Consider the following 23660-nt stretch of genomic DNA (forward strand, 5'->3'; position numbering starts at 1 on the left):
GAAACTCCTGATTTCTCTAAAATTGAAGAGTTTTATACATTTATTATTCACTTCCTTACATAATCAATAAGTACTGTAAATAATGACAGCTAGTAAGTGCTTACTAAATGTGCCAAGTACTTTACAATGATTGTGCCACTTCACCCTCAGCACCTTATGAGGCAGGTACTATTATAATTCCCATTTTGCAAGAGATAGTGAAAGTAAATTTCTCAAAGTCCAGTGGTTTACAGGAAAAGCTAATTCTGACTTGGGGCTCAGCATTTACTACTACTATACTCAACTGGACCAGGAATTATATAATTCAATTTATTCTTTTCACTCTTACTTATTAAAAGAGACATCTTTTGTACTTTTGCTCTACATTAAAAACAAAATCAGAAATAAGTGTTTTTTAAAAGAATAATAATTTGTTGATTTTAATTAAATAGACAAGTTGACCCCAGTGAATCAGAATTCAAAAAAAGTGGCAGTAACCCAGTGTTAATTCCTTCTGTTAAAAGGAAACCTCTCTCTGTAACAATTCTAATCAGTTAGTTTCCACATGATTTAAAATAGGTAAAAACCCATCAATGGAAATCTGTCTGCCTGATCACCTATGGAGAATGCAGGAAATCTTGTGAATTTTAAAACACTGCCTAATCACAAGAATAAAGCAGACATATAAATACAGTAATAGAAGTGCTACATCCATGCTCATGTCACATGTATGTATATACCTATACATGAAACACAGCCAAAGGTCAGACTTTTGGCCAACCTACCTTGCCAATGATTCGTTATATAGAATACAGTTCCTTAAGCAGGGATCCAATTAATCAAAAAATGAAGGTTGGGCAAATTATTAACATTTTACCTAGCCAAAGTAACTATATACTATGAAAATGACTAACAATAAAAAATTAGGCAATGGGAATTAAGGAATTCAGAAAAGCATTTAGTGATGGGGCATATTATTTTGTATTTTTCAAGTACATAATTTAAAAATATCTTTTAAATAAACCAAAAAAAGTTAAATAAAATATCGCTTCCAAATTATTTAGTTTCTTAAGACACACCAAAATTTGCTAGGAAGTCATCAAAAATCAATGGTCTCATATTTAGAAAAGATAATTTAAAATACATAAAATATTTTGTTTATTGACTCATAATGAGATAAACTATTCTTTGTTAACTAAATAGGAAATAGTTACTACTTGGGAAAACTTAATTTTCTACCAAGGAAATTTTATAGTTATTTTACATCTTAAGAAACATAAAGGCTAAAAATAACAGAAGCTTAATAACATTATCAAAGCTAATAATACTTCTACATAAACCCTTCCTATTTAACTGAAGATCAGATTGAACCAAAATCAATACATTTCTCTAGGTTGTCATTCAAAGTCTTTGGGAAAAGATAGTATATTTAAGTAAAAAGTAAAATGTTTAGTTTATTTAAAAAAAAAAAACCCATGATTATTTTAAACTAAGCTATTTGTTATTAGTCATTATTTCTCAATTGCTTAACTTAAAATGTGGAAACATATGTCTCAATTCATCGATATAATTGAAATTATACTTTGAATTCCTAAGCTGTTTTGATTACTACAATAAATATCTACATTAATGAAAGACTTCCATTATAAATTAGTTTTTACAATGATAATTAACCATGAATTCAGGAAATGACAAGGGGAAGGGCAGAGGACAGACTCCCATCTGTTAACTCTGGTGTAAACTCAATTTGTAAGCTACCTCTTTACCATTGTGCACCCTATCACTAAGATGGTGCCTTGTACAGAGTAGGCACTGACTGCTAAATGTATTTCTTACATGACCTGATAACTTTTAAGACTTCAAGCATATATTTTAACTACTATCCACTTTTTCAAAGACAATAACAGCTAAAAAGTTAAAAATATACATTTCTTAGTGTGAATAATTCCAGTGTTTTCAGTGGCCAATACATCTGGAGATGTAACAGCAAGTTTTGTGTGGAATAAACAGGTTCATTCTGGAAAGAAATCAATTGCTGAAATACAGATTTATCTTCAGTTGGATTATATTTGGTTTTCTCTAACAAGTAGGATAAGCAGAGTAGCTTGATATAAGAAATTTAAGTTTATCCTCTCCACTATAACAATTATTAACTAAAAGTGACAAGCAGGAAAGCACTAGAAAAAAGTTAAGGGCAAATTATAAAATATATCCACAAGTCCAACATAATTTATTGCCTTAAATATTAAAATATAATATTAAAGGCAATTGAATTATTTGAAATTTAAATTAATTTTTCAAGAACTTTACTTACTTGTTTCCACCTAAAAAGTAACTACCTTGGTGTCCGTGTCCATATTCTAATTGTAGATCCTAGTAGTGCAAAATAAAATACATAGCATCAGAGTATTATATTACATATCATGACACACTGTTATATATCATTTTAAAAAGAGAAGCCCCAGACCCTAAATAAATCTGTATTGCTATATGTTCTTAAAAAAAAAGGTACAGTAGGACTTCCAACAATAAGAGATGTGCTTGTTGTCCTGATTTTAATTATTTGAGTATTTTTCTGGGATTTTTTCTGAATGATATATACGAGTTTCATTTATGGCTATTGCTACTGTTATAAACATTTAAAAATTAGGTCTTTAGAAAGAAAAAAGCTGAAATGAAGTATTTATTCTCAAGTTATAATGAAGCAAAAATCAACAGAAAATAAGCAACAAAATCTTGGTTTGGTTTTGTATACAGCAACTGAAATAATTATGTATATATACACATTCACATATTTCTATTGATGCTTTGGCTGGTAATTAATTTTTTAAAAGATATAAAACTGGGTGTTATTTTTAAAGTAAATCATTTATGCAAAGTAGCACAAGATTTAAACTGCACTGAAGGACTTTTAAAGACTATTTTAAACAGTAAAACAGCAAAATTTCAAGTGGATATTAAGGAAATTCCTTGACTATTTAAACATTTTCACTGAACTTCACTGAATGCCGTGGGCTATAGAGTGTTAAGAATTAAAATTCAAAGGAATGAACAATGTTCCTGCTTTCCTCAAACAACTTCTAGAGAAAAAGAAACATGCTTTCTACCAACCATGGAAAGAATGAGGTAAAGTTACCTTTTCTCCCCTTTTAAAAAAAGACACTATTTCAAGCACCATTTTAACTATAAAATAGGGGAACTATTTTAACAGTTTAAATATATTTTACTCTCATTAGAATATGCCGGATGTACTTAAAAGTGCTTTTTATTTTACAAAGATATCAGTTGCACGATTAGGACTTGATGCAAAGCCAACAATCTCAGAGCAACATTCCAAGGCTAGAGTTATCTGCAGTCTTTTCTATTCCTCCATGGCACTTAAAAACAGATCTCCCCTAGCACTTACACTGCCTTGGAATCTATTTACAAGCCTGTAAAACAGCAGTCAGGCTACAAACTACTCAAAGAGAAAAGGTCAAATCCTCCTGCCTTCACTACAGCCTGTGGTCTAACACAGTATCTGGAAGACACTGTGTCCTGAATAGATGCTTGCTGAAATGCCAATTGTTTATTTTCCTGCACACAGACAACTTCACTCTTAAGATACACAAATATAATTAGATCACAAAATACTAAGCCTAGGAATATGAGGATTCAAAGCAATACTTTGTATTTAAGAGAAAAGCCCTTTAAAATTTAAGTACTCTAAGACCTGTCAAAAAAATATATGATGAAAATCTAAATCAAAATCTTTTAGACAAGGCTCAAGTTTTGTCTTCTTCAATATTTGTGTTCTCCCATTCATATTAATCAATGTTCTTACCAGTGACAGAAAAGGTAACACACATTATAAACAAAGATTAGTTAACTGTCACATTGATACTGCATGGAATTCTAAAAAGAAGGGACATTGTTCTCTTTAATTTATAATGATAAAAATAACTGGTACCACAAGACTGCCTCTCAAGTATTTTGCCACATAATTAAAATGATCATGACTTTATACAGCAATCTTTAAACTTTGGTATTCAGTAAAGAGAAGTACTAGTCTCTATTAATACACTTCTAAGTTCATTTTCTTCAGGGATAACTTAAGCTCTCTACCAGACCACCAATATCTCTAGCCAATATAATCTCTCAAACCTTTAATCAAATGACAGCTTCCAAAACCACACACTGTACACAGTGGACTTGACTTCTGTATAAACACAGATGTGTTGCAATATCCAGCTCAGCTGTGACAATGAGCAGGCAGGCTGATGACAATGGTTAAAAAAATAAAATCAATTGAGATCAGCAGTATACTTGGGAAGGGAAAGAGAAGTATATAAAACAACGAAAGTAATATTTCAATAGAAAACTGAGCATGGACTCATATATAGAATAACATTCGGTCCAAGAGAGATGTACACAGATCCAAGTTTGATGATTAAACATGTCAAGTTTTCAAGTCCTACCAGGAAAAGTTCAAAGGGGCTAGTTCTTTACCAACAATTTCTTCTCCTAAAATCAAGTCATGTTATAGCAACCATGGGGCAAAAACAATGTGCTAGCCATACTATCAAGTAAAGCAGCACACTAAATCCTCCTAGTATGTGTCTAATCTCATTTAATGCAACCATTATTTATTTACCTTACAGCTACTATATGACAGGAATTTGGCCAGTAAATCAGACACAGAAAGTGAGAACAAACAAAAGGAAAGGAATGAAAGTAAAACCAGGGCAGAGTTAGTAGTTATTTACATATCTTTAGGACAGTCTAAGAAAGACTTATCTAAAAGGCTTTTCAAAATGGATTTGAAAGCTATCACATGTTGGAAAAGTACTACCAAAAATATGCTTAGAAAAGCACTCAAAGTAACCCCAGATGATAGTAGTGTTTGTCCATCCTTTTAAGATAAGTAAGAATACATTGGGAGCATGTAAACATAAAAAAAAAAAAAAAAAAAATCAGTAGCATTAACTAGGCATCAACTTATTTATGAATAGCAATGCTTAATTACACAGTGATACCAATAATAACAAAACAGAATGAAAACATGCAACAACCTAGCAGAGATTCAACTTAAAGGCTCAAACAAAAGTTCAAGATGGTTATTGTAGCACAATTAAAGTAAATTTGGGGTTAGAAAATCCTAATGTCAGTGGTTCACTTTAATGAGTGCAGGAGTATTCCTAAACCTAAGATGGAAATTCTAAGAAAATATGGCATGAGAAAGAACTGAAAAAAGAACAAAGGAGATAATGTGGAACACTGGAAAAGGAAACATATGATCAAGAAAATCTTATTGCACTTTAAAAAAAAAGTCCCTTTGGGAGACTGCAAAGTGTATACCTGATGAGAAAACAGCAGGAGTCAATAGAATTGATACAGTTGGGTATAAAAACACAAAAGAAAAAATAATTTAGCAATATATCTTAACCAAGAAAAAAATGAGAACAGGTGAGGAGAATTGTTTTCCTCATCAAACAAACAAAAAAAAAGAGAGAGAAAATTATGGCATGAATAAGGTCGTTAGTGACACCTTTATAATGTGAGAGATGATTTACAGAAATAAAGAGGGAGTGAATTTAGGATAATGCAAAGAAGACGGTTTATTTCTTAAAATGTCAGAAAATCAAGTGGGGTTGGCACATTTACTAGTCATGCAGAAATCTAATAAAAGCAGAGGTCCCCCTTTGGGTCTCAAACAGAATACCTGACTTATACTGCAAATTTGGAAAAATATCAGTAAGTTTATTCTTCAGAGCAATGGTTATTTTATGTTCCTTTATAAAAATTAACAAAGTATTTTATATAAATAACTTTTGATATACTTCAAAATACAAAGTAAAACTAAGCATATTAGAGAAAAAATAACATCAACTGTTGCAGATATGTAATACAATCTCAATCTCAAGATAGTACTTCGTAGGTTAAATAACCCCCCCATTTTGCGGGGGGGGGCTCTGGGCAAAAGTCTTACTACATAATTATCACATTACAGTGAGGTTTGTTGTTTTTTAATTCAGTCATCTTTCAAAATTTAAAGACTTTTCTTACAAATTATCAATTCTAAATATCAAATTCTTTTCTTCTGGCTTCACATATTTTGATTGCCAATTTTTTTCAGGTTGCTTTTTGGTAGCAAGAAAAATTGAGGTATAATGTTTCATGCAAACTACAAAATAAAAATACTTGGCATTTAAAACAACTGGAAATCAATAACAATATGGAACTTTCAAGCAGCAAGTTCTTCAAGGAGGTAAATGTTTCTTCTAGCGCCCAAAAGATTTAGGACCAATCTCTGGTGCCAATTGCCTAGTAAGATAAGAGCCAGACATTTTGGGTTCATCATGTTTTCAGTGGCCAGCAACACATATTTGTAAGAGTTAAAGTTTCCACACCCATAAGAATAGCTACTATCAAAACCAAAACAAAAGAAAAAAGTAAGAAAATAAGAAGTATTGAGGATGTGGAGAAACTGGAACCCTTGGGCACTGCTGGTGGGGAGGTAAAATAGTATAAATAATATGGCAGTTTCTCAAAAAAATTAAATATAAAATCACCATATTATCTAGCAATTCTGCTTTTGGTTATATATCCAAAAATACAGGAACTCAGGCTGATATTTGTACATCTAGCATTATTCACAGTAGTCAAAGGTAAAAACATCTCAAGTCCACAGTGGAGGAACAGAGGACAAAATGTGGCATTTAAATACAACAGAAAATTATCTAACCTTAAAAAAGAGTCTTGCTACAATATGGCCGCTAAAAGATGTTATGACATTATGTTAAGTGAAGTCAGTCAGTCACAGGAGGACAAATATTGTACAATTCCATTTACTAAATGTGCCTAGAGTAGTCAAATTCATAGACAGGGAATGGAATGGCAGCTACCAGGGGATGGGGAAGAAGGAATGGGAATTATTGCTTAATGGGTATGGAGTTTCAGTTTGGGAAGATGAAAACATTCTGGTGATAACTGCACAACAATGTGAACGCAATTAATTCTACTGGACTATACTTCTTTTAAAAAAAAGGTCAAAATGGTAAATTTTATGCTATGCATACTTTATCACCATAAGGGGAAAAAACCCCAATGAGATATTTATGTTGGTTAAATGAGAAAAGCAGGGGTGGGGGCAGACAGACACACCCACATCCTAATTAAAAAAAAAATACAAGAAATCATGAAGATACTGGATAGAGGCAATATAGCACGGGGTTTAGGTTTGGCTAAGCTCTGCTATTCTTAGCTAAAGAATGAATATCAGTTTCTTTGTACTTTAAACCTTTTCATTTGTTAAATAAGGCTAATAATACAGTCATATGTGACTTAATGACTGAGATATTTCTAAGAAATGTGTCTCTAGGCAATTTCAGATAATCATAGTATACTTATACCGATCAAGATGGCTACATCAGAGGGGAAGTGCTGGGGAGTGATACTGACCAATTATGTCCCTATATTATGTGCATGTATGGATATGTAAACAAATCCCAACAATATGTATAGCTATAATGTACCAATAATTAAAAAAAGGTGGAAAGAAAAGATGGCTGTTATCACTAGGCGATAATCTCTTGATATATTCTCTCCTCTCTGCCCTGTCTACTCTTCCTTGTTGACCAAAACTGTATTATGAATACATATTTCAAGGGTTTAGGGTGTCTTTTTGGCACATAAAATCCTTCAAATAATATCAACCTTTGCTATTATTAGAAGTGAGCTTTTTTTTTTTTTTTTAAAGAGAGAATTTTAATATTTATTTTTTAGTTTTCGGCGGACACAACATCTTTGTTTGTATGTGGTGCTGAGGATCGAACTCGGGCCGCACGCATGCCAGGCGAGCGGAGCGTGCTACCGCTTGAGCCACATCCCCAGCCCTAGAAGTGAGCTTTTAAGGTTGATTTTATAAATCCTAGAATTTGATAAATGTTTCTTCCATCCTTCTTTTGCCAGAACTATCCATGAGTCAATTGTTCCTGAGCCCTCTTCTCTAAAAAGACCCCATCGACTGCTCCTCTGAATCATACTCCAGACTACAGGGCAGGGAGGGGTTAAAGGGAAACAGTTATCCTAACTTAGTCAAGTCACCAGGCCAGCTCCACACGTGGTCCAGAAGGGAATGTTTTGCAACTCTAAAGTAGGACCTTTCTGGTTTTGTTGTCTTTTCTGCATGGAGAATATTAATAAATACTAAAGTCAACTTAAACTTGATTCTGTGGTCTTTGATTTCTATAACAAATCAACTAAGTGTCATGCTAGCCTACTTATGTCTAATTCTAAAGAAATTTTCAATCCAGGAGTTTCTTGACAATGTTTTCTTAAGATATTCTATTTTTGACACCTGATTCTCAGTCCTCATACTTTACTACCTTGTGAGGCCATGTGACACATCCCTCCCTCTTTTGAGACAGTGCATCTACTCACTCTATAAGCTTTGTCCCTCCAACGGAGGCTCTAGCTGACTGCTAAACACTGGCATCACCCCTGTGGTAACCAGTTTTCTGCTTTTTCTTCATTTCAAACTATGGGAATGCATGCAATTTTAAGGTTTCACCACTTTTCTTTAATGATTTATAATCACCTCTGAGCTAATTCCATATATCTAGTGCTAGTATAATAGTTTCTTTTTTAAAAAATTTTTTTCTAATATTTATTTATTTATTTTAGTTTTCGGCAGACACAACATCTTTGTTTGTATGTGGTGCTGAGGATCGAACCCGGACCGCACGCATGCCAGGCGAGCGTGTTACCGCTTGAGCCACATCCCCAGCCCAGTATAGTTTCTTAATTTCAACTATTTACTGAACATTTCTTTAAAATGTGGCTGTGCCAATGACTGTTTCCACATTAATCCCCATGAAACACAGGGGGTATCTGTCCATTCCCTTCCTGAAGAATCACTATGACGCCTGCATAATACTGACATCAGTGTTAGTACCTCCCAGAAGCCAGATCTGCCACATTAGCCCCAAAGCACTTTTCCTTCTCTGATACCCATAGTATCTATTATGTCAGTTTGCCCTCATCAACATCTGTCACCTGGTAAAATGTTGGCAAGCCATTATTTATTTTGTTGCATGGCTAAGAGTTTATATGTATATATTTTTTTCCCCAATAAGATAGCAACTTCCTCCCCAAGAGAAATTACATCTAAAATCTCTTTTATGTTCTATAAATGTTGGAGGGTGTAGATTTAGGAACTTATAAAAAGAATCACTTTAGGACTGGGGATATATAGCTCAGTTGGTAGAGTGCTTGCCTTGCATGCACAAGACACTGGGTTCTAATCCCCAGTACCACATTAAAAAAAAAAGAATCACTTAAGCCAACCAAAATTGAAAGAGGTGTGTTATTAATGATGGAGAGAAAGATGAGGAAAAAAAAATTCCACTTAAAATGCAGAAATGTGGAATTTGGGAATAACTATGGGGACAACTTGAGGTTCTGAATAGTCACAGAAATAGAAAAACTCATAACAACTGTTCAATGTACTACTTGAATTTAATATTTACCAGGACTAATTTTCCATTTTCCCTTATTTAAAGATAAAATAGAATTAATATTTATAACTTCAGGGATGCTGTATAATCCAAATATTTCTTGAGAAAACTAGATATGGAACAATGCTGCAAAGTTAAAATTTTATCTGAGAATGATTTCTTTATTAGCTTAGGGTAAATTAATTTTTTAAACATATTATATGTATAATACATAATATGTGAATATATTATATATTAATATATGTAACAAATATATATCATATATGACATGATGTATAAAGTTTTATATATATATATGAATGTATATATATATGTATATATGGATGTTTTTAGTTCATTAAAACTGAATGTACTTATAGGGCATTGTCATTTCTAACAAACTTCGTATTTGAATAAGAAAATTTATTAATGTTTTTCATAAAAAGGAAAAATATTTCTGGTTATTACTATAACATTACATTCGAATATATATATATATTTTATGTAAATTGTTATAGGGAAATTGTTACATTTCTTAATATATGGCAACTTGCTAAATGGCAAGCTTTAGTTTATAACAGAACTAGACAAAATGTTTGATCTTAAAAAGATATCAAGACTAAAACAATGCTGACAAAAAAAAATCAGAAGATGAGAAATACCAGATTAGATCTTGCAGTGTAGTATATTTCTTCTGAACTGTCGAAAAAACCATCACTGTCGGGCTGTTCAGCAGAGACCAAAAAACCCAGGTTATTTACACTTAAACTAAAAGCCACAAATTCACAAAGGGAAACTTTTACAAGTGCAGTAAGTTCCTGCTAACACAATTAAGGCAAATGCTAGGTCAAATTACATTAAGCAGCTTCTAAAAAAGCAACATTGCCACAACGTTGCTTTATAATGCAGTTACTAAATTAGTATAGAATTTAAATACATGCAAGGCCAACTTAAAAAGAAACAGAAAATAAACTCAAACTGCCTTAATAAAATACAATTACCATTTATAAACATCATGACTACTCTCTTTTCTTAACCTTCTCCATTCCTCCACATAAACATCAGGCTTTAGTGTTATTAAGATCAGTTGAAGATGTTTTCTTTAACACTCTCTCTCTTCATGCTGGCACAATGAACTCATCAGATAAAGGCTAATGACTCCCTTTTTACCTTTTAGTCAGGTGGGTTAAAATAAGTATCAAATTTAAGAAGAAAGTTCCCATTTCAGTCCTTTAGTATTTATTAACAATTGTTTCCTTCTCATTAAATAGGAAAGGGAAAAAAAAGTAAAATATACACTAGTCTGGAGCTCTGGAAAAATAATTTCTCTAGGATCAATTTTGTTTGTAACTAAAAATAGTATAATATATCTAGATAGAAGCATATAAAAAACAAAAGAATCATGAGAAGAATATTCATAGAGTTGGCAAGTCTCATTCATTTAATTCAACGTAATCTACTACGGTATGCTTTATATTTCTGAGTTTTAGTGCTCTACATGAATTTGACTCTATTGTAATGTTCTAGGATAAGGCACTTATCCTAGTACACACACACGCCTCTCAAAAACTGGAAAACAATAAAAATGAAAAAATAATAAAGGGCCTGCATTAAAAACATTTAATCAAGAAATGGAAAAACTAGTAATTTTTCCTAAAATAATTTTGAAAATACTCAATCTCAGCAACACAGATTTATTTATTCAGAATTTTAGAATTACTTACCATTTTGTTTCCCCAAATGCTTTTGAAAATACTAATAACTAACTTTTTTAGTCAGTACCAATATACCACAAAGTCAAATTAAAACATTTATTTTCAGTGTTGATATTCCAAGACTATGCTACGTACAAGTTCATGATGTGGTTCTGTCTCCTTCCTTAAGGGTGGATCAAATTTCACTTGGCCAACTGAAAAAGAAAAAAAGTTAAGCCAGATTCATTTTCTGTATCCTTAATGATATAATAATTTTAAAAACCATTCCATGGCAAAACACATTTAATTGTATCATCTACTATATAATGGTCATAATACAAAGATTTAAATAAAGACTCTCTTATTGGATAAAGCCCAAAGAAGTCTTAACTGCTTAAATTAATCTGTTAATCTTGGGTCTTTCCATAGTTAAAAAAAAAAAAAAAAGGTAATGATTAGCAAAATTTTATGTGTGTACAGTTAGGACCTAATTTGCTATTGTTTTGTGACACAATATAAGAGAGACAATTTTATCTTGATATTTAGTTGGGTAGACAAAGTTGACAGAGAAAACAAATAGAAACATGATCCCCAGTGACTTCTGCTGTTCAGTGTTCATTAGTTTGTGTAGTCATTTTCCACAGAGGATCAGAGTTGGTGGATATGACCAAAAGAGGAGACATAAGTAATGGTACATCACTTCCAGATAAGGTTTCTGTCTTGGGCTCTCTCTATTGGATCATTTGCACTGGAGGAAGACCCTGCATGAGCAGCCTGAAGGACAGGACATATGGCAAGGACATGAATCCTTGGCTAAGTCTTGTGAGCTTGGAAGCAACCTCTAGTCAAGTCAAGCCTTCAGAAGGCTGCAGCTGCAGGTAACATTCTGACAACTTCATGAGAGGCCCTGAGCCAGAACCACTCTAAGCTATCCCTAGATTCCTGACCCTAAGAATTTGTGTGGGACAGTATGTTTTTGCAGTTTACGGGTGTTTAAATAATAAACATGCAGCTAAAGTATAAACCAGCTGGAGTAGACATAATTAACTGTAGTACAGTCACCCTTTTCTTTGCTACTCTAATACCAGAATGTTTCACTACCTTTATCTTTAATTTATATATATTATTATCTGTTTTTATAAGCTGGGTCAAATACTCAAGATCACTGAGATAAAATCAGAGGCACAAATACAAACACTGAAAGGAAGACAAAGAGACAAAGTGCATGTATACAGGTGGCATAACGAATCCCATTACTATGTACAACTATAATGCACTGATAAAGATATTAAAAAGAGAAAAAAGAGGAAAAGGAGACAGTCACAGTATTCCACAGTTTGACTAGTAAGGGCTTCAGACAGAAACAGCAACTATCAACCAAAGTGAGTGAATTGAGACAATGTTGTAAATGTTAATAGTAAAGGACACAAGATTTGAATATTTAGCAATAGGCATGAATTAAGAAAAGGTTGAGAAACACATCCCTATAATATCCCCATTATATGTGCATGTGTATATGTGTCCTTTCTGGCTGTTCATGGCTCAGATCTCAAATTCTGGCCTATAAAGATGAGCAGGCTCTTCAAGAGTAAGTCCTTCAGACATGTTCACACAGGAGCAGACACTAAAGATCACAAAATAACTTTTACAAGGTATGAAAACTAACATATACTTCATCTTGATCAAGGCCTACTGAACAGTTCTCATCTACACTTGTCTTCAAACTGGAAAGTGCAATCTGTAGTGAAGTTACATGAGGACAACCTTGTGCATCTGTCCTGTGAATGTGTCTGCTTCTCTTAGTCATCTGTAATAATCCCTGAGTGTGGGGAGGTGTCTTACTAATAGAAATAACTGTAGCAGCAATGCAGAAATACTGCTGTACTCTGCGGATGGAGAATGCATTCCCAGAAAGGGGAGCCAAGTCCCTTGGAGACTCATTCTTCATGCTTTGCAGTCTTCCAGCTACTGTTTAGATAACTGTTGGTCAATCATCCTAGGACACAATGCTGTTTATGTTCTTAATAATGTCAAAACTTCTACCTATCTGTAATTGTCTATTGGTTCTAATCTATTTTTTCTACCACCTCTCTGAACATATGCCATGCTACCCATTGTAAATTTGTTATTTTAATAATCAGGGGAAATTTTTCTGAACATTGTCACTTGCTGACCCTTCAACAGCAAAATTTTTGGGTCAAAATGAATCTTGCTATGGCTAACAAGAAGAGCCTCAGATTGACTTCTTCTTAAGCAAATCCTTGCCTATCATATTTAACTGAAGGCAAGGGACTTCCTAAAAGAGAAAGAGGAACAGTCTTTCTGTAAATGAGTAAGTTTTTACACAGGTTGCCTGAACACCATTTGAAGGAGAACATATCCAGAGGGATGTGATACCCAAACTGGCAAAAAAGACGGGAGGATGCCCATTTACTGTCCCTACCAAAAGGTGGTCATATCAGAACCTCAGAAAAACTGGAGTACAGGTGTTTAGTTTCAGATAGCATAGATATATATGCCCTTGAGAATCACTGACATAAATTATTAAGAGATGTTTCGGAAATAACTTCACTTTGCTATAAGGGACTTGGCAATATAATTTTTACAATAGAAACAGATAAAAATACATTCATATTTTCAAAAGTATTGAGCACAAAGTTTCCTATATTAACTATAAAGACATCTCTAATTACTTTTCAGATATTAAATAAAGAAAAATGCCATGCGCGGTGGTGCAAGCCTGTATTCCCAGCTGTTCAGGAGGCTGGGATAGGAGGATCGCAAGTTCAAAGCCAGCCTTAGCAACGTCAAGGTGCTAAGCAACTCAGTGAGACCCCGTCTCTAAATGAAATACAAAATAGGGCTGGGGATGTGGCTTAGTGGTCGAATGCCCCTGAGTTCCATCCTCGGTACCCCCAACCAAAAAAAAAAAAAAAAGAACAAAGAAATTTTAAAATTACTTTTGTATGTTAAAAATAATACAATGTGTTTTCATGTGCTAAGGTTGTCATTTTCATAAAACTACTTTTGTGGGGAAATTAGCAAATTTCATATATCATGTGGCTTCAGGAGCTTTAGAGACAACTTAATATGATACCACAACCAGTTTTTGGCAAAAAGTTCTAAATCCCACCTCTGAACTTTCTCTGTAACCTGCCACATTTTCTTACAGGAGTTTATTCCTTTCAAGGTGGACTTCCAGTGTGGAGTTCATATAGAGACACTGAGGGGTTCCTGGAATGGAATGGTGTTTCTAAAAGACCACTGGGAGGCTACAGTATAGAGCTGTGTAGCGTGCTGTGTACGACTCCCTCATGGTCAAATCTCTTCATTCCTGCATTACTTTTTTGTTTTCCATCAAATGGTTTTTGACATGAGGAGATAAATTCATCTTAATGAATTAAATTATGAGATTATATTTTTATTATCAAACTAATCTAGACAAAAGTTGAGAACAATTTTTTAACAGTAGTCATTTTAGGTCATTTTGGATTTTAGGTTTCTTAGAATGAATTTTTAATTCACAGAAAACTTTTATCATAAGTCTGATGGCAGAAAATTAGCACTCTAAGTCACAAGGAACAAATGCTTTTAAGGAACAAAAGAGTTAAGGCACTATTGTTCCAGAGATTCTTGCTGGCAGTTTATCATCGATGAGTTGATATGTGAATAAGTGGTTTGTCTCTGTGGGCATATAACTTGGCTGTCTTTACAAATTACCCAGAGCACTATTAAAAAGTGCTCTAGGTAAATTCCTGGGTAAATTCAAGACCTACTTAATTAGGATCTGTGGTAAAGAGAGGCCTGAAATCCATTTTTAAATCTACTGGGTAATTCAGATGCTCAGCCAGTTTGTAGATGTTTCTCTCTCCTTGCTGTCAAAATATGACCTTTGGACCAGTACTATATGTATGGGAGCTTGTTACATCTAAGGAACCTCAGACCCCATTCCCAGATCTACTGAATCCATAGGTATATTCTGGATACTCTTTAGGTGAGTTTTACACACATGTGATTTCTAGATGCACTGCCTGGAATACCTCTAACCCATCAATTCCAGAAATTTTATTTCTCCTTCCAACAGTAACATAAATACACCTCCTTTCTCACCACTACATTTCCAAAGGAATAAGGAAAATGAAACTGACTGCTAACTGGACAATGTTTAACAGTATTCAGTAAGAAAAACTATCAGGAAGAAAGTCAAACAACAATAATTTTAACTAAATTACAATTTGAAATCTTATTTTTCCATCATTAAATTATGAACTATGTATAGTGTACACTTACAGTTTATCTCTGAACGTGTTTTTTCTTCTCTTACATTTCTACTAGTTGAGTGAATTCTATGTGGTACAGCAACAAGAGGCTACAAAAGAACAAAAATCAAGAATATATGGCATTTGATAATCAAGTCATAGTTTTGTCTACAAAATTATATAAATATGAAAGGGTAGTTCACTTTATAAAAGTGAGAGCAAAATATAGAACTTGCAAATATTTTTTTGAAAAGGCAATCTCAATAGCAGTTCAAACTATGAGTGTAGGTAAAAATATATGTTAAATTACCCACTAGATATAAATCATTACCTACGTTAGTGAAAACACATCTGTGTCTAAATACGTATGAAATTACATATAAGCAATAATATATTCTGTTTATTTGTATGTGAAACACTAGGCTTGTCTGGGTCCATTTTATAAGAATGGATCTACTACATAAAGTACTTTAGATCTTTTTTGACATCAAGAAATTCTGAAAGAAAAGCTGGGCAGGCTAGTTTGTGCCTGTGGTCCCAGCTGCTTGGGAGGCCGAGGCAGGAACATTTAAGCATAGGAGTCTGAAGACACCCTGGATAGCACAGAGATGATACATTTAAAAAAAAAATTCTGGTGGGAAAGGAAAGACAACACTAAGGATTACATTTGTATTTATCACTTAATAATGGCTGAGCTTAGACGCTTTTTCTTTTCAAGTTTATTCTTCAATTATTATTCTAAATTATTATTAATAATTTAATAATTTAAAAACAGTATAGAAAAGAGTGAATAATTTGCTTTCCATTTTTTGCCACAATTTGAATTCTAACCTATTTAAGTAAGATTGCTGAAAATTACATGACTTAAAATTGTTACAGCAGATTATGTATTTCAGAAGCTTTTTTTCTTTTTCCATCAAAACAAACAACAAAAACAAAACAAAACAAAAGAAAAAACCCCCTCCTCATTCCATCTATGTTCTTTGGATTTTAGATATGTCACCATTATAATTTCCATGAGCAGAAAATTAAAAAATATTCAATTCTTTTCCTTTAATTCATAAAGAAGTCTCATACCCTATAATTATTTACAGAACCTAACTAGTTAAAAGAGAAAAAAAAGGAATACTAGAAAACTTATAGTCTGGATGTCCTCAATATGAGATGTATATCAAAGGTTCCAATACCAGAAAAGGAACTAATTGAAAAATGTGGTTTAAGAAAACCTTTTGAAAATACAACCAACAGCATATCAGGAACAAAATGGACAACTATTTCAAGAAGTTAAATGAATATGACTATTCAAGTATCCAGAGGTTACTTGAATAGAAGTGAACTAAAAAGACTTGACAGAATTTTTCTTTTGTAAGTACTGATTCAGGTTAAAAAAAAAAAAGCCAATGATAAAAATTATTTATTTCATGTTTGGGAGAAAGGTTTGTGACCAGATTCTTTTTTTTTTTTTTTGGTACCAGGGATTGAACTCAGGAGCACTCAACCACTGAGCCACATCCCCAGCCCTATTTTGTATTTTACTTAGCGAGAGGGTCTCACTGAGTTGTTTAGTGCCCTCTAGTTGCTGAGGCTGGATTTGAACTCACAATTCTCCTGTCTCAGCCTCCCAAGCTAAAGGGATTATAGGCGTGTGCCACCGCGCCTGTTTTGTGACCAGATTCTTTTAAATGAGGTCAGAATAATGAAAGATACCCACCCTGAAATTAAAGTAGGCAGCAGGATATTAGGCATAAGCTACTACAATGGAAAAGAATCTGCTTTTTATTTATTTATTTAATATATATAATATATATTTTAAGTTTTTGATAGACCTTTATTTATTTTATTTTATTTATATGTGATGCTGAGAATCGAACCCAGTGCTTCAGGCATGCCAGGCAAGTGCACTACTGCTGAGCTAGCCCCAGCCCCAAATCTGCTTTTTAATAATGGAAGATTTCACTTAACTTTAAAAAAAATGATATTCCATTTATTAGTATTTCAAATAAACAGAATACATTCTGAAATTGCTCATCTGAACTTTATTATCATTTAATTTGTCAAAGGCCATATAGATACATTTTCAAAAAATTTAATGTAAGATTTAATTTCTAAACATGAACATTCTCACTATATTCTCAATAAATAAGTATAGTGCATATTAGTCATGAAAACCTGCTATGATGAATTTATAATTACACTAACAAATGATATTTGAAGAAACAAACCATTTATAAGGATGCATAGTTTCCAAAGTTCTTTAAAAACAATGCTGTACCTGCCCTAAGACTGAAATTAGTTTTACTACTTCTTGAAAATTATAAGATTCTGCCCTTAAAAACAATTTCATGTTTATTCGAGTTATTAAAATTAGAAATTCTATGATTACTGTATCATCAAATAAAACAAATAATAGGCCTTCTGCATTAAGATACAGACAATATGGTAAACATTAGTTTACATAAGTCAACAGTTTGCCATCAGGACTTTTGTACCTGAGGGGACATTTGGCAATGTTTGAGAACAATTTTAGCTGTCACAACTGGGGACCAAAGACTGCTACTGACAACTAGTAAAAAGAGGCCTGGAATGGTGTTAAACATCCTACAATGCCCAAAGCAGTCAACCCCCAACAAAGGACTTTCCTGCCCAAAATACCAATAATGCTCAGGTTGAGAAACCCTAATATAAGGGGGGAAAAAACACTTGAGTTTCTTCTAGGTCAAGCGTTAGCACACTCTGGCCCATGGACAGTTTCCCCTGCAGTTGGTTTCTAAAGTTTTATTGGAACACAGCCATGCCACTTCACGTATGGCCCTCTACAATGGTAGAGGTTGTAACTGTGACAAGAGACCACGGGGCCCACAAGATCAAATATATTTCAGGCTGGCTTTTTAGGGAAAAAGTTTGTCAACCCCTGTTCTAAGTCAGTGAACTTAGACAAGTGAGTACTATCACTTATGTAGTTTTCTCAAATTTATTTTCCAAGCACATACAATCAAGCTCCCACTTTTAACCACAAATAAAAAAAAAAAAAAATCACAATTATCTTCCTTAAAACAGCTAAGAATTTTGGGAAATATGAAAAGTAAAATCTTTTAAAATTGTTTCTTCACTCCATATATTTTTATTTTTGCTTCTAGAAAGGTAACAGAGTTAATGATAGTAAAAATCCAAGTAAAATATATTCATTTTGTCAAACTTCCTTTAAAGTCCTAATCAATATTCTAGATATTTTACAATGTATTACTTATTGTCAGTTATCATGTAATATAAAAATAATTCATTATTCTAAGATTTAGTGGCTAAGACCCTAACTAAATGGGAAAATAAAGTAATCACTGATAATTACATATATGCTTGTCTTAACTATATTCATTTACATGAATCTTAAGAATAAAGACCGCTCAAACATTGCTAAAATTTATGAAAACATTTAGAAATGAAAGTTGGCTATCATTTTTTAAATGTCTCGATGAGCTTTTAAAAATTACAAGTTTTAATTATTTAAAAGTTTTATTAATTATTATTATTTTTAATTATTATTAAAAGTTTTAATTATTATTTTCATGTTTTAAACTTTCATCCTTCCCTGTACCTTTCTGTAGCCAAACTCCTTTCCAAGGGTATCAATTTCTTTTTTTTTTTTTTTTAGTTGTAGATGGACAAAATACTTTCAATTTATTTATTTATTTTTATATGGTGCTGAGGATTGAATCCAGTGCCTCACATGTACTAGGAAAGTGCTCTATTGCTGAGTTAAAATTGCAGGTGTGATATCAATTTCTTTATAACATTGTCTCTGACTTCCCTAAAACTGGCTATTCTTTTTTCTTACTCTTTCAACTCTGAGTTTCTCACAAGCTTTTCAAGATTAGGGAATACATTTTATCCATAGTGGGTCCATTGAGCAATTCAATAGCTGTTCAAAAGCTGCAACTAACTTTCTCTACTAAAGAGGAGAAAACTGCAATTAAAAAGAAATCTGTTTCAATTTCTTATATCAAAAGGATAAAAGATAAAGGCAATGAAATAATGCTAAAGGCATTAATGATAAATGGTCCTTCTTCTTAGTAAACACAAATTTATTTGTTCTTTGTTTTTCCTTGGAGGAACAGCTCTCTATTGCTTTTTTTTTTCTTTTTAGTTGGACACAATATCTTTATTCTATTTATTTATTTTTATGTGGTGCTGATGATTGAACCCAGGGTCTCCCACATGCTAGGCGAGCGCTCTACCACTGAGCCTCAACCCCAGCTCCCCCTGTATTTCTTTTCTTTTACTTTATTAAAATCATTCTAACTGTATAGCCACCTTCAGAAAGAAATATTATGGGGGTAGGCAGAGTGGAGATGAATTGTCTACTTATTATTAATTCATGGAGATTTCTCAAGCCTTAAGAAGTAAACGAGGCCCTATTTGAAAACCTTTTTGCAGCTCCATTCTATATATTCTGAGGTTTCACTTAGCACAGGATGCCAGCTTCTATTTCATGTTATTGTAACACCCAGTTGTTTGTTTCCTATGTGTGAAACACTACCTTTGAAAGATTATTCTTCTAGACCTATCTTTGTGGAAAAGACCCAGATAGTAAAGTACTAATGACAGTGAAACAGCAGTAAAAGTTATTTCAAAAATTAGGTCATTTAAACTTTACATGTGTATAGTGATTTATTGTTTACAAAGTACTTCCATGAACCTAACCTCATATCCTCAAAATAAACTTGTGAAATAAGCATTAATCTTTATTGTATGGATGAGAACACTGGGACTCAAAACTGAAAGACAGGATGTTCAGTTAGTTAGCCACAGAGCTGAATAAGTCCTGGACTTCTGATCATTAAATATAGTATTAAAAACCAAATAGGTATCATGCAGGTTAGTCACACAGATTGTTCTGAATGGACATGGATGACTGTGAGAATTTTTACTCTACTAGTTTAAATGGTTTAAACATAAATTATATTTTAATATTAATTATATTTATCATGAAGTTTCCCAGTATAGCCTTGAACTTGTGATCCTCCTGCCTCAACTTCCCAAACTGCTGGGATTACAGGCTTGTAAAAAATTTTTAAAGGTCATGGAACAATCACAAATTTTCCAAATGATTATTGAAATTGCTCTGCAGGGTTTCAGCTTAGTCATTTTTTTATAGTCCTGTAACTCTAGTGCAAATCAAGGACTGTTTGTTTACTGAATTAAAGTAGAAGAGTTTATAAAACCTAAGTTTCTTAAAAACAAAACAAAACAAATTTCTTTCTAGTGTAATTATAAGGTCAATAATATTACACATTTATTGTTTTATGTTTCAAAACTCCTTTGCAGATCTTTAACAGAAGCACAGATATTCTATTTATCAGAATTGAATAAAGATGGTGTGCTGGAAAAATGCTTGATTAGAAAGCTTCTGACTGAAGACAATCTGATCATCTTCCTGACCACTGAAGGGTTTCATTTTTTCAGTACTATCTTTGAAACCTGCACCATTTTAAGTGCCTTCTATAAAGCCAGTTGAGATCAAGCCATCCACTTCTAGTACAAACCTGATAAGAGAATTCTGTCATGTCATGTACACCGATTTTATACCTTAGGTACAGAACTATTAACTGTGATAGGTAATATTAAACATGCTAACAAAAGTCAAGCTTCCATTAATAGCAATATTTCCAACCTATCAGCGTTATCTTATTCTTTTAAAAAATATTTTTAGTTGTAGATGAACACAATACCTTTATTTTATCTATTTATTTTTATGTGGTGCTGAGGATCAAACCCAGTGCCTCACATGTGCTAGGCAAATGCTCTACCACTGAGCTATGACCCCAGCCCTTATTCTTTAACAATCATGGGTTCATGTTTATTTCCATAGTGGATCACTAGGGTTTAAGTCACCAACAAAGCCAACCAAACCCTTATGAATCTAATATTTATTAAACATAGTAAGAGAATTCTTTTGAGAAGATAAATGAACAGAAATTACCAGTATATTCTAACACCTTGTTTAGGTGCTCTGCATTTGCTTTCCCCTTTTACAGTGGATGATTTATTAGGAAACTTCATTTAAAACAACTACTTTGAAATAACTATAGTGATTTCAACAAGTGGAGTAAATGATTCTGTCTTTGCCATTTTCAGACAACAGTCATCTGTAAGTAGCAAATAAGAAAAATCTAGCACGTGACTTCCCAGGACAAAGTCAGAGTTAACTGTTCCTCCAAGAGATTTTTTTTTTTTAAATTTAAACTAGTTACAGAAATTTAAAAACCGACACATTCCACCCTACACACACATTATATGCACTACTTAATAAAAACAATTCCTACCTCAGGATCATCATCATCAAAATCATGGTAAGTGGAATGATCTGGATTATTTACTTTATCCAATAGCTCTATTGCTAAAGATCGTGTCAAAGGCTGCGTGACAAAAGGGTGCTGTAAATAAAACAGTACAGAACAGAGAACATTTATTAGAAATTTGACCTAAATACACACACACACACACACACACACACACACGAAAATGTGTATATTTCAGGGCAAAAATAATACCTGTAGTAACTTTTCAGCAGTTGGTCTTTTTTTTGGATTTTTTGTAAGTGCCATCTTCACAAAATGATGGAAACTATTTGACCTAAGAAATTTTGATCAGAAATTAGACTTTTACATTTCAAAATTTTTTGCTCATCTTACTATAAAAGTTAGTAACACAAAAATCCTTACCACTTCAATTTATCCTTTAATTTAGGGGGTTGAAAATTGCTTTTTGTCATTAGAAATAATGCTCTGAAAAAAAAAAATCAAGAAAATATTACACAGTACAACCATATTACTATTTATTCCCAAATAAGGAAAAGCAATTCCAAGAGTCTTATTTGTTCATTATATAATAAGGAAAAAAATGACTCAATTTAAGCATAGGAGTCTTCAACTCTGACATGCTAACCTCATTGGGTGCAGGTCGAACATAGGAGGCTGAAGCTCAGCGAGTTCTATGGCAGTGATCCCTACGGCCCAGAGGTCACAGAGCTGATTATATCCCCCTTTCCTCTCCACAGCAGCAACTTCTGGAGCCATCCTGAAGGAGATATTCCAGAAAGAAAAACTTTGTATTTAGTGTATTTTCCTTTATACTCCCACCAGAAGGACATGAGAATATCACCACCTAAATTAAGGCCTATTTAAGCCTATTTCTGTAAAATAAATATGTAGTATTTACTTAAAAGATCCACTTTTTCCAAGGTTTTGACATCTCATATGACCCACCATTTCAAATCCCCACTGATGTCCTTTGCTACTTTGTTATATTACTTCTTACTACAACAGCATATAAAAATGAACAATTACAAGAGAGCAACACACCCCAAATTTGTCTACGTCCCAATCTCTCATCCCCATATAGGCAAGTTCTATAAAGAAATAACATTTGTGATAAATAAACTGCGATGGGGGAGCGGCTGTACTCTTTTTTATCAATAAATTGCAATCTGGTCACTGTTTTTACTTCAGCAAAATTATTCCTTGGGGCACTAATAATTTTAAAATAGTGTTCAGTTTATTTTACTATAAATTTCTTGGCCTTTTGCAGTTTTATTATAATGATGGAAAAATTATAAAAATGTGTATCTACTTTAAAAACTGTATTCAGAGGAAAGTTACCCAAATTCAGTACTTCTTTGTTCTTTTTACCTCTGCTATATTATCATCATCATCATTGTTCTCTGGTACCAGGGATTGAACCCAGGAGCACTTAACCACTAAGCCACATCCCCAGCCCTTAATTTATTTTAAGACAGGGTATCACTAAGTTCTTGCTAAGTTGCTGAGGCTGGCCTTGAACTTGTGATCCTCCTACCTCAGTCTCTGAGCTGCTGGAATCACAGGTATGTGCCACCACACCCAATTCTACAGTCTTATTATAATTATACCTTGACTAGTTTTACATGATTATTTTTCAAACACAGAAACAAAAGTTTCAAATTCTAAACAATCATTTTGGAAACTATCAAGATAAACATCTCAACTCTTCCAGTTCAAAAGAGCAATTTAAATAGGTGGCCTTACAAATATATATTTGTCTTCCATGTATGATTTTAGGAAAGGTCAGTTACAAGTAAAAAATAATTAAAAACCCTCTAACTTTCCAAACACTTGATCTTAAAATCTTTTAAATCTTAAAATAGCTCTTGGTGAAAATCAAACCGTGGTAGGAAAAGTAAAGTTAGAAGTATGTTGGTATTATGACATTGATGAATT

General features: G+C 33.0%; 1 protein-coding gene across 6 annotated transcripts in view; it reads right to left on the reverse strand.

Annotated features, from left to right (window-relative positions):
- Map4k3 (mitogen-activated protein kinase kinase kinase kinase 3) overlaps positions 1 to 23660 on the reverse strand; it is a 188025-nt gene that overhangs the window by 44691 nt on the left and 119674 nt on the right. For 4 of the 6 annotated variants that reach the window (XR_011704329.1, XM_071601518.1, XM_071601520.1 and 1 more), the window contains exons 9-16: positions 22351 to 22482; positions 22128 to 22190; positions 21957 to 22038; positions 21729 to 21839; positions 15440 to 15518; positions 11306 to 11364; positions 10118 to 10180; positions 2294 to 2352 (exon numbers count right to left, since the gene is read on the reverse strand). Coding sequence is in view for 5 of the 6 variants with exons in the window: in XM_071601518.1 (XP_071457619.1) it covers positions 2294 to 2352; positions 10118 to 10180; positions 11306 to 11364; positions 15440 to 15518; positions 21729 to 21839; positions 21957 to 22038; positions 22128 to 22190; positions 22351 to 22482 (648 nt within the window). In the remaining variant the exon portion in view is untranslated. The remainder of the gene's footprint in view (positions 1 to 2293; positions 2353 to 10117; positions 10181 to 11305; positions 11365 to 15439; positions 15519 to 21728; positions 21840 to 21956; positions 22039 to 22127; positions 22191 to 22350; positions 22483 to 23660) is intronic. The other 2 variants (XM_071601519.1, XM_027934388.3) reach the window with 1 other exon arrangement.

This window comes from Marmota flaviventris, chromosome 14 (assembly GCF_047511675.1).
Source record: "Marmota flaviventris isolate mMarFla1 chromosome 14, mMarFla1.hap1, whole genome shotgun sequence".
Classification (NCBI taxonomy): domain Eukaryota; kingdom Metazoa; phylum Chordata; class Mammalia; order Rodentia; family Sciuridae; genus Marmota; species Marmota flaviventris.